We start from the raw sequence: 17,561 nt of genomic DNA on the forward strand, positions 1-17,561 counted from the left end.
AGTGAACTTAAAGCTCACATAGAGTGGTCCTGTTGCATATGTTAGTTATGGAGGTCTACTTACATATATTGACTTGTTTTTATGGTCAAAAACCTCCAAGTTGCTGTAAACGAGCCGATAGAAATCCTCTTTTCTGACGCTGTTCCCCAGCCGCGAGATTTGCGACTCAACTCTTTCACCCAGAAGACAGAGTCTTGTGATTGGCCAGTACCCGGAAGTGATATATTCAGCACACCCGCTCTCAGAAGCGCAGCTCCCCCCTCTGGAACGGTGGATGCACTGCTACTCATTATCAAAACATTGTTTTACGACTCCCCGCCGCAGTCCCTTTTATGACTTTGACCCGGAGTCAGACCCAGAGTCAGAAGACACTGTCGCTCGTGAAACACCTCCACAACGGACGTTATTCTTCTTCTGCGGTTCAATGTACGCTACCGGATGTGCCCGGACCAGGACGATCTGCTGCTCCGGAGAACCGGTGTTTAAGTAACCGGACCGTGTTTTTCAGCAGTGGCTGAACTGTTCAGGGCTTCTTAAACAAGGTAATGACGCAGATACACACTAAAAAACAGCGTTAATTGGAACTTCCAGTCTAGGTCCGTTTTAAATCCTATGAATACTAACTCGAGTGCCACTTGGAAAAATGCATTACTAACTCCAGTTGTTGAGGTTGAGCACGTTATAAACCTGTCATGGTGATGTTTTACTCTTTTGAAGATGCTTTGGTGTGATTTTGAAGGCTGATAAACACTTTCCATGCCACTACAGTAAAGTTCACACTTGCTGACTTTCCTTGAAACATTTTCATTTAGGGATTTCTTAAGTAAGCTCGACAATGCTCTGCAGCTCCAACACAATCAACAACTGACCCGCAGCAGCCTCTCGGGGCTTGTAAAAGTATGAGTAAGAACAGACGGAAATTTGTTAAGGCTGCTGCTTCAAAGTCACCATGAGCTGAGACCTGACATCCTACCAAGTTTGTAACCTTTGCTTTGCTCTGCTCAACATTCACATACACTTTCTCACGTGGCAGCAGTGCATATACCCACAGCGTTTCAGTCATCTGGTGGAGACTAATCTCTCTGCTCTCTGCATGACAGCATTTGTTAGGTAGTGGGAGAGTTTTCATCATCTGCTTATCACATAGAGCTTTTCACAAGTAGATTAGGCATTAAAACATTCCAAAGACATTCTTTACCTCTTAAAGTTAATTTAAAGGTGAAGTAAGTAGTTTATAGTGTCATCCAGAGGAGAGGCTGAAATTTACAACAAAGACCTGCTCCTCTGCTCACCCCCTCCCTTCCCTGAGCGCTACGGTATCCTCAGCTGGTCAAATGTCGTCCTCGTCGTCTTTCTCCGTGTCAGCAGATGAGGTTCGTGAGGCGAGGGAGAGGGCGGAGCTACCGCGGCTGTAGCAGACGAAGCGGAGAGAGTGGAGGCGGGACTTCCTGCTACAAGTAAAGAGACGCTTGATTTGTTCTCTCGCGTTTGTCCTTACAGGCTCCCGTAGAAACATGGCGTCTCGCTGCTAACAGTGGCTATGCAACCGCGGCCCGCGACCGTGTTATTTTACATGACTTTTTGAAACACTACGAAAATGAAACAAAAACTATCATACATCGACTAGACAATGCAGGAGCACATAATATGTATAAAAAAGTGGATTTTGGGTTATATAAACCCATAAATACTACATAGTGTCCCTTTAATGACAAATCATATCACGAGCGAGAGAAATATACCACTCACCTCCAAAGTCACTTTGAGAGCAACTGTGTTCGTCACCCAGCCTCTTGAAGAGCGATCGCATCACCTTGGCGCTGCCAAAGCGCTTGAAGCGGGTACGGACGTTTTCATGGTACCACTCTAGTGTGCCAATTTTGAGGACCCTGTTGGACGTAGACATGGTAGTCAGAAAACATAAAAGATACGCACAACCATATTAGTTACAGAAAATACTTGTTGCAATACCATAGATAAATAAAAATAATCCATAGATATATAATCCCGGTGGAAATGCCTTCTCTGTATTCTCTTGAATGGCAAATGGAGGATGACTCTATTGATTGTAAAAACAAACCATTTGTGAGAGTGTGAGAAATAAGCCTCATTCACAAACAATAGACCCAGTCAAATAAAAATAGTAAACGTAATGTGTAATAAATCATTTTTATGTTTTATGTAATGTTCTCACAGGCAACCATTGTAGCGATAAATTAATATTAGTAACATGTGCCTATCTCCGGGCATTTGTTAAAAGCTTGGTAGCGGCATTTTACAATAATATAAATATATAAGCTAGAGATGAGAGATCATCTTCTTGCAATAGTCCAAGCATGTAGAAATAAAAAGAAAGAATCACTTTTTCAAAGTCAGAGGTCGTGAGAAAACATTTTGACTTCAAAATGTTGAGCAAGATAGAATTGCCCAACATTAGACACGTGATTGTCAAACATGAGGTTGGAATCCAAAATGACGACCACATTTCTGACTGTGTTCCTAATGCGGGAAAAATAAACAGAGGAGAAACGAATTCATAACATTGGCAGAATGGGATTGGCCAAACAAGAATGTTGTTCATTTTGGATTCATTAAGTTGCAGGAACATCTGTGCCATCCAGGCTTTAATTTTATGTCATCGGGAATAGTAAAGAAAGCAGTCTTACACGCCTCCCAGAGTTCATGAAGATCGAATCAGTGCCCAGAAACCAGCACTAAACAAAAGGCAATTAAAAAAAACGTGTGACATTTGCCAAGGCCAACAGCCTGCTAAAAGGATGGAGGCTGGAAAAGTGGTTGAAGGTGAATTTCTCAGATGAATCTTCGGCCGAATTACATCACAGCCGCCGCAAATATTGCAGGAGACCTACTGGAGCCCCCATGGATCCGAGTTTCACCCAGAAAGAAGTTAAGTTTGGTGGCATCATGGTCTGGGGTTACATCCAGTGTGGCGGTGTGCAAGAGATTTGCAGGGTGGAGGGCAATATCAATAGCTTTTCTATTAGTTACCTCTAACATTCCCAACCATAAAATGGATCAGATTTTGCAGCAGGACGGTGCTCCATCGCATACTTCCATCTCTACATCAAAATTCCTTTAAGGTGAAGAAGATCAAGGAGCTCCAGGACTGTCCAGCCCAGTCACCAGACATTGAACATCATTGAGCATGTCTGGGGTAGAATGAAAGAGGAAGCATGGAAGACGAAACCAAAGAATCTTGACAAACTCTGGGAGGCATGGAAGACTTCTTTCTTTGCTATTCCTGATGACTTCATCAATAAAGTGTATGAATCGTTGTCGAACCGCATTGGATGCAGTCCTTCAAGCTCATGCAAGATATTAAATATGGATCTCACAGCACCACTACTGTTGATATGCAACATATTTTTGTGTTTTTTCACATTACTCTCTGTAGGCAACAAAACTTTTGTCTTGCCAAAATCAGACCTTTCCATGTTCATTAAATGATCAAAATTTCTTCAGTGAAGCATATTTATTGTAGTAAATTAAACATAATTTGGGAGGGTTTTAGTTTTCATATGAGCCATTTCTAAAACCAATGGAATAATTAAAAGTCAGGTCATACGCTGTTGTTTCTACAAAATGGAGAAGTGACAAGACTTTTGTCAGGGACTGTACGTGAGATGAAGATGGATAGGTGAAAATGACACCATTCTAGGGCCAGTGCCTTTGATTCCGACCCGGTTTCCTGGCAATCTTTTAGGAATGCAAGTTAAAATGTCAAAAACAGAGCTTAGGTCTAGAAGGTTTTAAATTGAGCAATTTCCTGGATTGGCAGCTATTACTTAGTCATTCGTGACTTTAATAATAACAATTTCAGTCCTGTGTCAGGTATGGAAGCAGAGTTAATTTTTTCAGACAATTGTGACTCAGGAGGAAGACCAATTGCATATAAACAGCGTTGGTTAAAATTTTGCATTAAAAAAAGAAAGGTTTTAATTATTTAAATTAAAATTATTTAAAACAAGAGAATCTTGTTGGACTATTGCGTCTTCTTCCCTGATGCCCCCGGTTTCCGGAACAGCATAAACATTGAAAAGCGGCACCGGAGAATCAGCATGATTATGTAAACAAACAAAAAAACATGTCGGCGGGACAGCACAGAATCAAAGATTACAGATGGTGCCAAACTAGAGAACGCCTAGGCACCTTTTTTACTAAAACCTCTGTAATTTTACTCTGCTTCACCTCAGCAGAATCAGACTTTGAACACCTCATGTCCACATGTTGTTACATGACCTCCATGTGTTTTTAAGCTCCTACTGCATATTTTCAAGGTGATATTTACTTTAAAATGCAATATTTCTTTAGGCGAGGGAAAAAAGAGGGTCAGGGACAGACAGTTGAAAGGATGTGCAGACCTATAAACCAATCAGAGTCATAAGACCCAAATACATATTTTAAAATCACACAAAGTCGGATTTGCTCTCACGGTTCCCCGATGCAGATCCGCTCAGGCTTTGACAGAGGTGACATTCACCCTATTGTAAGTTTATCGAGCATCAAAATGATCTTGGAGACATTATCGGAAGTAAATAATATTTTGTTTAAAAAAGCAAGGGAGTGTTAATTTACCAGTATAGTTTTTATTGGCTGGTGCCGATCTTCAGAAATCACCACAGTAGTTGACCAAAATATGATGCAGATTCCTTTTTAAATAAGAAATTATACAAACACGGCTTAACTTCATCACATTCCTTCAAAATCATGAACAACAGCAGTGCTCTGCCTCTCCAAACTGTATTTTACGTCGCCCTGTGTACTTACATCATCAAATCCTCAACTTTGCCAAAGAATGGATGTACATGGGTAACTAATAATTGGTAGATGAATGATCTGTTTATTTTAAGAAATGGTCCATTTATTTGTCCGATTAAGCTGCCTGATTACTCAGACTCTACTTTCACTTGCGGTAGTAGAGTGCAAGTGAAACACTGATGTCAGGTTAGAGCAGGAGGTGAACAGCATGCTGTGTTTTAAACTTTGGCAGTCAACAGTGCTTTCCAGAACTGAGCCACGTTTAAGCTAACAAGAGTTACTGAGCTGGAATGATCTGGATTATTAAGATCTAATGGTGTGACAGATCTTGGGCAGTAAAATGCCTCCTGAGAACAGATTTGCATTAACACATATACAAATGTGACCACATGTGTCAGACCACCTTTGAATGTAGCTTGACTGATGGGAACTGAAGACATTGTTTACACCTAAATTTAATGCTGACCACTTGGAATCAGATCACTCAGAATTGGATGTTAGCACCAGGTCTGAACAGGGCCAACAGTTATTGATTTGAAAAAGTGTCAATGCATGCTCCTAAACTTACAGTTGCCTTTGTAAGCTCTTATTGTGTGAATTATTGCTTTAGAAACAAAATTAGTTGTCAGTGAGGAAACTTAATATCTACAGACCAGTGTCCAACTTACCATTTTTAAGCAACATTTTAGGACTAACCACAGTACAGAGACCTATTGAGGATTGTCAATGATCTCACATGCAATTTGGACTCATACAAGCTTACAGTCCTTGTGTTGCTGGATCTAAGCGCTGCTTTTGATAAAGTCGATCTCCCAATTCTGTTAAACAGACGAAGACACCTGGTCGGCCCCTCTCTGGTACATGCCCTTCAATGGTTCCGTTCTTATCTCACGGATAGAAAGTTTCTTGTAAGTTTGGACACAAGCTCCTCAAGGATCCATGAAATCAAGTGTGGTGTGCCCCCAAAGCTCAATTTTAGGCCCTGTACTTTTTAATCTATACTGTACATGCTCCCACTAGGAAATGTCATCAGGAGGCATGGTATCAATTTCCACAGCTATGCGGATGACACTCAGCTGTACATATCCATGTCTCCTGATGACACTGGGCCAATCGATTCCCTTTTTAATTGTATTTTAGACATCAAATCTTGGATGGCAGAAAACTTCCTACAGCTCAACCAGGCCAAGACTGAGGTTTAAATTATCGATCCTAAGGCTCAGAGATAGAAACCTTTATCAAAACTGCAAACACTGTCCATAAATCCTAACAATCAGGTAAAGAACATGGGTGTCATCTTTGACTCTGTGCTCAATTTTATTCCACTCATTAAACACACAACAAAAACAGGATTTTATCATTTAAAGAACATAGCCAGAGTCCGCCCCTTTCTCTAGATCCTTCTAATGGTTTTTAAATGTCTTAGGGTTCTTGGACCTTCTTACCTTATATAATTGCTTTTACCATATGAACCCTTGCAGACCCTGAGATCCTCCGGCACTGGCCTTCAAATAATCCCCAAAGCTAGAACACAAATTTACGGTGAGTCATCTTTTCAGTCTGTGGAATAGCCTGCCAGAGGATCTGAGGGCCGCAGAGGATGTTAATATTTTTAAAAGCAGGCTCAAGACCAGCTTATTTAATCTGGCTTTTAACTAATGTATTATCTTCTTAGTCAATTTGTATATTTTAGCCCCCTGTATCTTATATCTTGTATATATTTTTAATTTCTTTTTATGTGAGTTCATTTTTATTAATGGTATTTTATTTGCATTTTATCTATTTTATCAGTAGTATTTTATTTTATTTTCGTTCATCCATTTATTTTAACATTCTTAGCCTATGTATGATTTTATTCCATACTAGTGCAGTGCCCGTAGGAAGTAGTGTATGTATTCCTGGGAGCTGAAGAAGATTTTTCAGTTATGGTAATGCATGATAAATGCTAACATAATGCAAACACTGTGCAACCTCATTAGGCACAATGCAATTTTTTTTAATTTTCTTATGGCATTAACGTAGCAAACTGTTGTGACTGTTACGCCACTGTCAGGTTGCACAGTGCTTGTTTTATGTTAGCCCTAATCGTAGCCTTGCTAGCTTACCTTTTGGAAGCAGGTTTGCCAAGTTAGCTGCAAAATAGTAGCATGCTAATGCTAAATAAATATATGCTTGCGTTCTCAGGAGGCATTTTACTGCCTATTTTACCTAACCCTATCAAGTCTTTCAGCATAAAAAAAAAAATATATTATTGCAATTTTAGATGTCTTTCTAAAGTTTCATGTACCTACCTGGCCATGTGACAGGAATCACACACCGATCCTTGCTCCTTCTTGTTGTAGCGACAGCAGGACTTGCAGACGTACGAGTGGCAGTCCAGACATTGTCGCTTACTGTTGACCAGGAACTTGAAGGGCTGAAGGCAGCGAATACAGTAAGACTCGGTGAGGCTGGAGCGGTGGCCTAACAACTCTCTCTTGATGTCTTCCTTCTCAATCTTGGTCTTCAGATCCCTAAAAAGGTTGACAATTTTGGAAAAGTGAGATCAGCAAATACATCATTGCATTCTTTGTAACCACCTGTAATCAAAGCCTGCAAAACAGTTAATTTACCAACCCCCAAAAAAACACTGTGTGAGAACAAATATGCAATTTTTGTCGCCTGTGGTAAAATTCAACATGCGTAATCATTTAGCTCTTTTCTCTCTAATTTGATGTATGGTGTTAATGTCGCACTTAAAGACATGACATCATTTTTACGCATTTGAAAGCACATCTTTGAAGGGAAAATATAATGGAATTCCTCGCAGTTTCAGAGACCTAATAACTGGACTTTGAGCGACTGTATAAAGCGAGTTCTCTATAAGTTCTGAACAAGATTGATAAAGTTGTGGAGTTGCTGAGGACATCTATGACTACAAGCGTCCTGTAAATCACACATTTTTAATATACAGGTTCAGAGAAAATTCAAAATAAAAGTCCCACGTTTGTACTTTTAAATGGAAAATAATTCTCAACTTTGAGATACTAGAACACAATAAAATTGTCCTCAGATATCTATGACTACTAGCATACTGGAAATCAGACATTTTTACTGTGCAGTTTTAGAGAAATTTCAAGTCAAAAGTCCCACATTCACAATTTTTCATTTAATTCTCAAATTTTAGATGTAATAAAAACTAAATTTCCCATAAGGTCTGGACAAGACGGACTAATTAGACATAGCTTTAGAGAAATCTCAAATTTTGAGTCTCACATTAGCACTTTTTGGTGATTTATAAAGTGCTAATTTCTTTATTTATAGAGCGCTTTAGGCAGTTAAAGCTGGGACAAAGTGCTTAACAATACAATAAATAAATCATGGCACATAAAACAGAGGAGACAAAATACAATCCATAAAACAATTAAAAAATATATATATTAAAACAATAAAACTATAAAACAATAACAATGTTTAAACAATAAAAATATTTAAAAAATGTAAACAATGAAAACAATTAAAGGTGTCATAGAGTGGTCCTGTTGCACATAAATGTTAGTTATGGAGGTCTACTTACATACATTAACTTGTTTTTATGGTCAAAAACCTCCTAGTTGCTGTAAACTAGCCGATAGAAATCCTCTTTTCTGACGGTGTTTTTCAGCCGCGATGTTTCAGAGTGAACTTTCACCCCCAGAAGACAGAGTCTTGTGATTGGCCAGTACTATCCAGCACATCCGTTCTCAGAAGCGCAGCGCCCCCCTCTGGAACGGCGGATGCACTGCTCCTCATTATCAAAACATTGTTTTAACAGTGTTTAAAAATAGCTTCTTCACGACTCCCCGCCGCAGTCCCTTTTATGACTTTAAACCAGAGTCAGACCCAGAGTCAGAAGACACTGTTGCTCGTGAAACACCTCCACAACCGACGTTATTCTTCTTCTGCGGTTCATTGTACGTAACCGGATGTGCCCGGACTAGTGCCCGGAGCAGGACGATCGGTTGTTCAGGAGAACCACTGCTTACGTAACTATTACGGGATTTTCAGTGATCTCGTTGAGCCCCGAGATTACAATAAAACACAACGTTCTCAGCAATGGCTGAACTGTTTGTTTCGAACCGTCAGGGCTTAATAAACAAGGTAATGACGCAGATACACACCAAAAAAAACAGCGATAATAGGAACTTCCGGTCTAGTTCCGCTTTAAACACTAAAACAAGAGCAGAGTCTCATGCTGAGTTGAACGCAGAAGAATAAAAATGGGTTTTAAGATGAGTTTTAAAAATGGACAGTGAGGGGGGTTCCTGTCTAATTGAAATTTCTCTAAAACTTTATGGTAAAAAGTATCTGATTTACAGTACACTAGTAGTTGTGTTCAGGACAACTGAACACAACCTAGTCAGAAATCATGGAAATGTTTGTTTCCATTGCATCTCAAAGTTGATAACGAGGGACTTTTAACTCGAAACTCATTCAACAAATTCAATACCAAAAAAAAACACCACCCAGACTCCAGAGCTTTAAGATGTAAATCTTAATCCTGCTCAGACAAACACATCTTTCACCTTCCGCGAGTCACTTGAAAACACGCATCTTGAACTAGTCAGACATTTTACTTCAGCAAAATTAAAGCAAACTTGTGCTGATTGTTGGAAAAGTAACAAACACACTCAGCAGCACAAGACTGTGCTGAGGGAAAAATTCAGATAACAAGTCCCACATGTCACTCAGCAAAGATGGCGCACACACAACAATGACTGAGATGATGTTTATTGTTTATGAAAGATGTTTCTGAGGCCGTGCTTTTTGAAATTACAATCTAAATGGCAGACTTTATAGGCTTTACTCATGGTTCAGGCCGTGCGTGATATGATTTTAAAGTAATAGCTGTAAAACCAAATCCCACAGATCTGCTACATTAGGTGCCATGATCAATCCAAGCCTTACAAGCACTGACAAATAGTTGACAAGGTTAAAAGTAAAAAAAAAATGTGCAATGGTAAGAGTTTGTGTGGCACTATATGTTTTTAGAGACGTAAGTATATCTCGGACCATTAACATTACATTGAAAAGACTTGATTAAAAGATCTTGCCCCCATTACTCACGCATTATGGCTCTGAGTCTAATTGCTGACAAGGAAGACGGTATGCAGCTTCCTGTAGGTTTCCAGAATAAGAGCGTAAAAGGTATTTTCTGTTAAGTTTCAAATTAGAAGTCTCATACTTACATTAGTTCAGTTTATTACTTTATTTATTATGCTAACAGTGGTAATTAATTAATTAATAATTAATAAATTAATAATTAATTAATTAGTTAAATTGCTGTTAGCTAGAACAGGCCTGCTTAAACTGTGCTGCACAATCCGCACTAAACACAACATTCTACTGATTTTATGATGTAAACATACATTAAAATTGACATAAAGTAGCATCAGCTTTAGCAAAGACGTGCTGCCTATTTACGCAAAACCAGCATATTTCACAAATCCTTTCACATGGATTTGCAAAGTCTCGCAACCAACAAAACGTTTCAAAGATGAAACGAACCCCTGTGAGCAATTGGTAAATGAAGTCCCGACACAACATTTAATACCAAACAAATCTAACAGTAAAAGGACTTCTGTTGTAAATCATCAGCAAAATAAGTTATTTCTTTCTGTGGTCCAACATATGTGGTTGTAAAAGATTTAGGTGTGACAGTTTTATATGTAAACCACATGGAGAGTTAACTATTTATAGATGGCAGAGGACTTAGAGGAAAAAAACCACTTCCATGTGCAGCAAACAACCACTCATTTGAATGGAAAACAAATGACTGAAGAAGAACCATGGTGGGACCACAGTCAACATGGCTGGAACTGGAAGACAGTGTTGTCTTTGTGTTTGTGAATAAAAGCATATAAATGATCTGCCTGTTGCTGTAGCCAACTCCTCAACCAGCACTTGGACGAGTGATGAATCTCCATCACTAAAAAGAATAGACAAATCCCTGGAGATCAAAGACTGTTATGAAGAAGGAGGCTAACTGCCCATTATTTCCTCAACGGAGGATGTGTTTTTGAAAAAAAACCAAAAAAAAAAACCCTAACCCTGAATGGTTTGGAAATAAAGTAAGAGAGTCGAGGTTGAGACGGTTTGGTGATTATATTGACAAAGGATGTTGAAAATGGAGCTGCCGGGCAGGAGGAAAAGAGGAAGACCACAGAGGAGGTTCATGGATGTTGTTAAGGAGGACATGAGGACAGTTGGTGTAACAGACAAGGTCGATAGAAGAAGTTGACAATTAATTGCCGTTTAAAGCGGAACTAGACCGGAAGTTCCTATTATCGCTGTTTTTTTGGTGTGTATCTGCGTCATTACCTTGTTTATGAAGCCTGGACGGTTCTAAACAAACAGTTCAGCCACTGCTGAGAACGTTGTGTTTTATTGTAATCTCAGGGCTCAACGATATCACTGAAAATCCCGTAATAGTTACGTAAGCAGCGGTTCTCCTGAACAACCGATCATCCTGCTCCGGGCACTAGTCCGGACACATCCGGTTTCGTACATTGAACCGCAGAAGAAGAATAACGTCCGTTGTGGAGGTGTTTCACGAGCAACAGTGTCTTCTGACTCTGGGTCTGACTCCGGTTTAAAGTCATAAAAGGGACTGCGGCGGGGAGTCGTGACGAAGCTATTTTTAAACACTGTTAAAACAATGTTTTGATAATGAGGAGCAGTGCATCTGCCGTTCCAGAGGGGGGCGCTGCGCTTCTGAGAACGGATGTGCTGGATAGTACTGGCCAATCACAAGACTCTGTCTTCTGGGGGTGAAAGTTCACTCTGAAATCTCGCAGCAGAAAAACACTGTCAGAAAAGAGGATTTCTATCGGCTCGTTTACAGCAACTAGGAGGTTTTTGACAATAAAAACAAGTTAATATACATGCACAACATTTATGTGCAACAGGACCACCCTTTAACCAATGAAAAATTTATTTATCACCAAAAGTTTTTTGTCAATTTGTTGATAAATACACAACATCCGGACCATACATGCTTTATAGCAGCTGAGGAAGTGTAGCAACCAAAGTGCTACTATAATTAGCAGAGAGGGAAGTCAGGCTATTGTGAGTAAGGATGAGGTGGTCTGTACGATGCACCTGTGCTGGGACGTAGCACTGCCACACCTGCGACTGAGGTGAAGGACAGTGCTGCTACAGCCATGGTGTTAGTCCTTGGGGACCACAACATTTGTACATTGTACATTCAAGCACTGGAACAGAAGTATTTGAACTGTTTTGTCATGATAATTGCTATAATTATTAATATTAATGGGGATTGTATTGATGGCCAATGTGCTGATAAGATTTTTTTTTAACGATTAATTCTTGTCTGTATGCGATGTGGATTGATAAGGGAAATTAGATAAGAAAAATGGGCGTCAAACAAAAACTCAAACTCAAATAACGGAAGCCAGGTTCATGACCACAACTCCCCACCATAATAACCACTTAAGCACCACCATTCATTCAAATTCACGCACACACGCACACACACTTAGGTATTTTTTATCTTTTAAAAACATTTTCTATGTATTTATTGATGAATTCATTTAATTTTTTAATACTTACCTATAGCTAGGTAATAGCTAACAGGCCAACATGAATGGCATTTAAAGCAAGAGTCTCATTGTTTAATCAAGCTGCTATTTTTGCTCTTGACTAACATGCCACTAATGCACAACATGAGAAAAATATTTTATTTAATGTTATTGATAAACGGAATTACGTGCAAACCTGAGTTCACAAAGAAACTCTCAACAAATGTTTCTCTGCACCCTAGTCTGTATCACATTTAACTTTATTATTAACTTTGACTGTTTTTTTTGTGTATTTTCTATTTTTAGGTGACGAGTCATGAGGAACATAATGCATTTATATCACTTTTTTCCGAGCAACAAAACAGCTCCTGCATGGAACAACCTGCTCACAGTAGCAGGACAAATATCCTATTCTGAAATCATAATTAGATTAGAGTACAGTTTTAGTCACGTTTATTTGGGCCTTTCATTTTACATCTACAGTATGAGTTCATTCATGTTCATTTACACTGCACATGTCTATTATCAGGGAAAACAAGTAGTGACAGCATCGGGGGAACGTCAATGCAACTCATGCTAACACTGCTGGTCAGGTTGGGTATAAAAAAAAAAACCTGAAACCACTGTGCGTATTCCTTGCGGACGTGTGATGACGGTGTTGCACAAGTACGTTTTTGACAGATGCAGTAGTTTTTTAACTCTCTCCATGTTTCTCCTGTGAAGCTGTAGAGCATTTAAGCTAGTCTTACAGCCGTGCAGGTTGCACTGCACAAACAGGATGGGAAGTTGATGTGAGTGCATATTATAAAATGATAGTTGCATTAACATTGATTTTATTTATGATCCAACCAGCCATTTTTATTATCATAATGTATCCCAATCATAAACTGAATTAACTTCAAACTACTCAATGATTTTAAACACTATATAATTAGTTACATGTTGGACTTAAAGAGTTAAAGGTCACATAGAGTGGTCCTGTTGCACATAAATGTTAGTTATGGAGGTCTACTTACATACATTAACCTGTTTTTATGGTCAAAAACCTCCTAGATGCTGTGAACTAGCCGATAGAAATCCTCTTTTCTGACAGTGTTTTTCTGCTGCGAGATTTCAGAGTGAACTTTCACCCCCAGAAGACAGAGTCTTGTGATTGGCCAGTACTATCCAGCACATCTGTTCTCAGAAGCGCAGCGCCCCCCTCTGGAACGGCGGATGCACTGCTCCTCATTATCAAAACATTGTTTTAACAGTGTTTAAAAATAGCTTCGTCACGACTCCCCGCCGCAGTCCCTTTTATGACTTTGACCCGGAGTCAGACCCAGAGTCAGAAGACACTGTTGCTCGTGAAACACCTCCACAACGGACGTTATTCTTCTTCTGCGGTTCAATGTACGCAACCGGATGTGCCCGGACTAGTGCCCGGAGCAGGACGATCGGTTGTTCAGGAGAACCGCTGCTTACGTAACTATTACGGGATTTTCAGTGATCTCGTTGAGCCCCGAGATTACAATAAAACACAACGTTCTCAGCAATGGCTGAACTGTTTGTTTCGAACCGTCAGGCTTCATAAACAAGGTAATGACGTAGATACACACCAAAAAAACAGCGATAATAGGAACTTCCGGTCTAGTTCCACTTTAAGTTGAATCACACAGTGTGAAGTTCAGAAAGCCTGGATGTTGGTAACATACCCAAGTCTGTCTTCCTCCTTTTTACGCAAGTCAAAGTCACGCTGGACAACTTCCAGCACATGCTTGGCCTCCTCATCTGTGAGCTTGGAAAGATCCAGCTTCTTCCCTGTTGTCGGGCCAGGCATGATGGTGCTTGGGCTATGTGGAGCGATAAAAGAACAAAAAAAGATGTTGGATTTTAAATACTCAACTCAAATCTTATTTACAGATCACATTCAAACCGAGATTGACCAGAGCGCTGTACAGAACCAAATTAATAAAATAGCAAACATAAAACAATACAGATCAACCCGAATTCAAGGCCAAGGAGAAAAAGTAAGGTTTTTAAAGAGGATTTAAGAGTCGGGTTGAAACTCTGGCCACATCTGATGTCGTCACTCGTAAAAAAAATGGTTGACTGAAAATCAGGTCACCTGCAGTTACCCCTATCCAAAAAAATCAATCAGTACTGCACTCTCTATGCAAGATTAAAATCAGTTCAGGTCAGGGATGTTCAGGTCAGGATTTTTCACGATGCACATTCCTCGGCCGTTATGAAGCACGGAAATAGATTTCTATTGTGAAACTTAAATTTAGTAGTAAAAAAACTATTTTTTTCTCCCTTTTGAAAGGAAAACTCAAATTGTATTTCTGTCTTGGTTCATTGTCAACGATTAATGTATAATGAGACTCAGGAGAGATAGAAAGACAGAGATGGAGAGAGAGAGAGAGAGAAGGGATAAAATAACAAAAAATCACAGTTTGTGTTGAACAGCTGGAGCATATTTAAGGCTTCAGTTGTCTGATTGAAAAAATCCAGTACGGTAAGAAATGTCTATATTGTCACAGTAATAAAATCAAGAAGCGCTAAACAGATAATATTTCTCTACAGTTAAACAAAAACAACAGCCTAGGAAATGCAGGAATTGAGTCACATGCATTAAATGAGCATGATGCCAATCGACCAATTCAATGGGTGAAGCCTCTGATTAGCTTTGGCTTTACAACGCAGTTTTGATGATTAGGGTTTTCCATTTTGTTGATATTGTGTATTCATGTTTTTCCAAGCTGACTTGTCTTCACTAAAATGATATTCTGGGCAATTTCAAGCGATTTTACCCCTCAGTACACACAAGTTGTTGGTCCACTTGCTGCATCAAAAACATTTTTAAAGATCTTTAAAAATGATGACATAGTTACCCGCCTTCGTTTACTTTGTGTCGGTCTCATAATAGAAATCTTCTTTATTTTACTTTTCTCGTTTACTTAGAAATACTATGTGAAACTAAACAAACAACTGCACAGGAGAGAATCAACTCCCAGCACACAGTGCTCCCAAAGGCTCACTAAATACACAATTTTGGGTTTGCTAATGGATACAGATTATTTCTGAAATGGAGCTGGATGTATAGTCTATCATACAATCACATTTGCAAATCCATAAACCGCTGAACTTCCTTACGATTATCTTCCAGTTATGTAAAACATCTTAACACTTTCACTAGTTGAATAGCTGTTATGTCAAAAATTATTTTGCAAAGAATGGCCCACAAAATAACGTTTCACGTCAGTGACTTGGAGTGACTAGATCAGATGCATCTCTCCTGGGATTGCTGCTTACCTATACACTTCACATGATCTAGCTTCACAATGCATGGGCTACACACACACACACACACACACACACACACACACACACACACACACACACACACACACACACACACACACACACACACACACACACACACACACACACACACACACACACACACACACACACACACACACACACACACACACACACACACACACTTGTACTTGCTGCATGCTGAGGACCAGCATTTCCACTTTATAAATCACCACAATTACAAAAATCTACTTCATGAATGACATCTACAAAGAACTACTGGTTGCAGTACAATAAAATGTCTGCAGGTGGAGCCCCAGAGCAAAAAGGGCTGGAAAACTTTTTTGATTATTTATTTATTTATTTATTTTTTGGGCCAAAATTTGACAAAAAAAAAATTGACCCAAACTTTTTGGTCCAAAACTTGACAAAAACGTCATACTATACTATGTCATCCAAAAATTGAAAAAAAAATTGAAAAAAAGAATTTGATCCAAAATTTGACAACAAATTTTTTTACCCAGAGTTTGACAAAAACGTCATACTATATACTATGTCGTCCAAAATTTGAGAAAATCTTTGACAAAAAAATGTTGGTCCAAAATTTGAAAAAACGTCGTACTATACTATGTCGTCCAAAATTTGATTTTTTTTTTTTTTTTTTTAACAAATTCAGTATAACATGTTATATCAACCTAAGGAAGTGATTTCAATGAAAACAAAGTGAGGACCGGCCAAAATGTCCTCACTCTGTAAAAATGACCTCACTTTGTTGGTTAAAAACTGGTCCTCAGTATGCTGCAAGTACAAGAACACACACACACACACACACACACACACACACACACACACACACACACACACACACACACACACACACACACCGTAAAGGCATGCTAAGGAACATCACATCACATAATTGTCCTGTTTTCCACTGGCCAAGGAACAAAACGCAACTGACTGAGCAGCCATAATCTAATTTCTGCCTGTGCAAGTGAGCAGTAACGGTAAAAAACAAGCAAGGGAGTTTGACAGAGGAGCGAGTCCCCCCACAATTCTGAATGGTAGAACACTCACACAATTGTGTAAAATATTGCTAACTCCTGTCTCACAGTTTATATGTTTACACTTAAATAGTTGAGCACCGTACTCAGGCTCTAGATGTATTTACTCAGTGGGTGTGTGCAACTTGGAATCCTACTGGATTTCCAATGGGAACTTTCAGAACAAAAACATTAAACCCCCACAATATTATTATTATCATTGCAGCATGCCTGTCTTTACCTCTTAGCCAAAAATCGTTATTGTATCGCATGTGCTTTTTTAAGGACTGTGAAATTTAACTACTACTATGTAGTTGATATACTCACCTCAGCAGGTGCACAGTTACATGACTCCTTCTGTTTGCAAAGGGAAGGTTGGGTTTGGTTACGGGTGTGGATGTATACACACACACACTAGAAATAGTTTCACCAGCAGAAGAATAGCATTGATAAAACAGTCATTTTAATTTTGTCTTGAGTTTCAAACCACTGTACATTCTTTAACAGAGTTTTCAGAGTGTTGCCACCTTCTCTCAGTACATAGAGAATGTGAGAATGCCTCAAAACCTAGTAAATGCACTAGTGATATCTCAAATAACCTGGGACACTCAGGCAGGAGTGTGGTCAAACACAAGTAGCATAAACCTTTAAAAAAAGTGCAACAACAGGATTAAAAAAATGAAAATTCATCATAAGACTCCCAACATCATCATCATGACACGGAACATGAGTGTGTAAAGTGTATTTAAATACGACGTACCTTGGTGTTGACTGAGTCGCCCTCTGGCAGTAATTCCTCTGAAGGCACAGCAGGCTGTCTGCGGGGCAGGCTCAGTAGCAGACAGCAATAGTTAATCACATGTCTAGTTAACCAGCA

General features: G+C 39.2%; 1 protein-coding gene across 1 annotated transcript in view; it reads right to left on the bottom strand.

The window, feature by feature from the left end:
* The window catches only part of LOC310927439 (melanophilin-like), a gene marked incomplete at both ends in the record, with an annotated part of 40,907 nt that extends 26,750 nt beyond the window's left edge, over positions 1-14,157 (bottom strand). Inside the window, 3 exon segments of the mRNA XM_083889734.1 lie at positions 1,750-1,889; positions 7,071-7,292; positions 14,033-14,157. Of these exon segments, the coding sequence (XP_083745860.1) occupies positions 1,750-1,889; positions 7,071-7,292; positions 14,033-14,157 (487 nt within the window).
* Positions 14,158-17,561: the final 3,404 nt, after the last annotated feature.

This window comes from Microchirus variegatus (genome assembly GCF_963457635.1).
Source record: "Microchirus variegatus genome assembly, chromosome: 5".
Lineage (NCBI taxonomy): Eukaryota > Metazoa > Chordata > Actinopteri > Pleuronectiformes > Soleidae > Microchirus > Microchirus variegatus.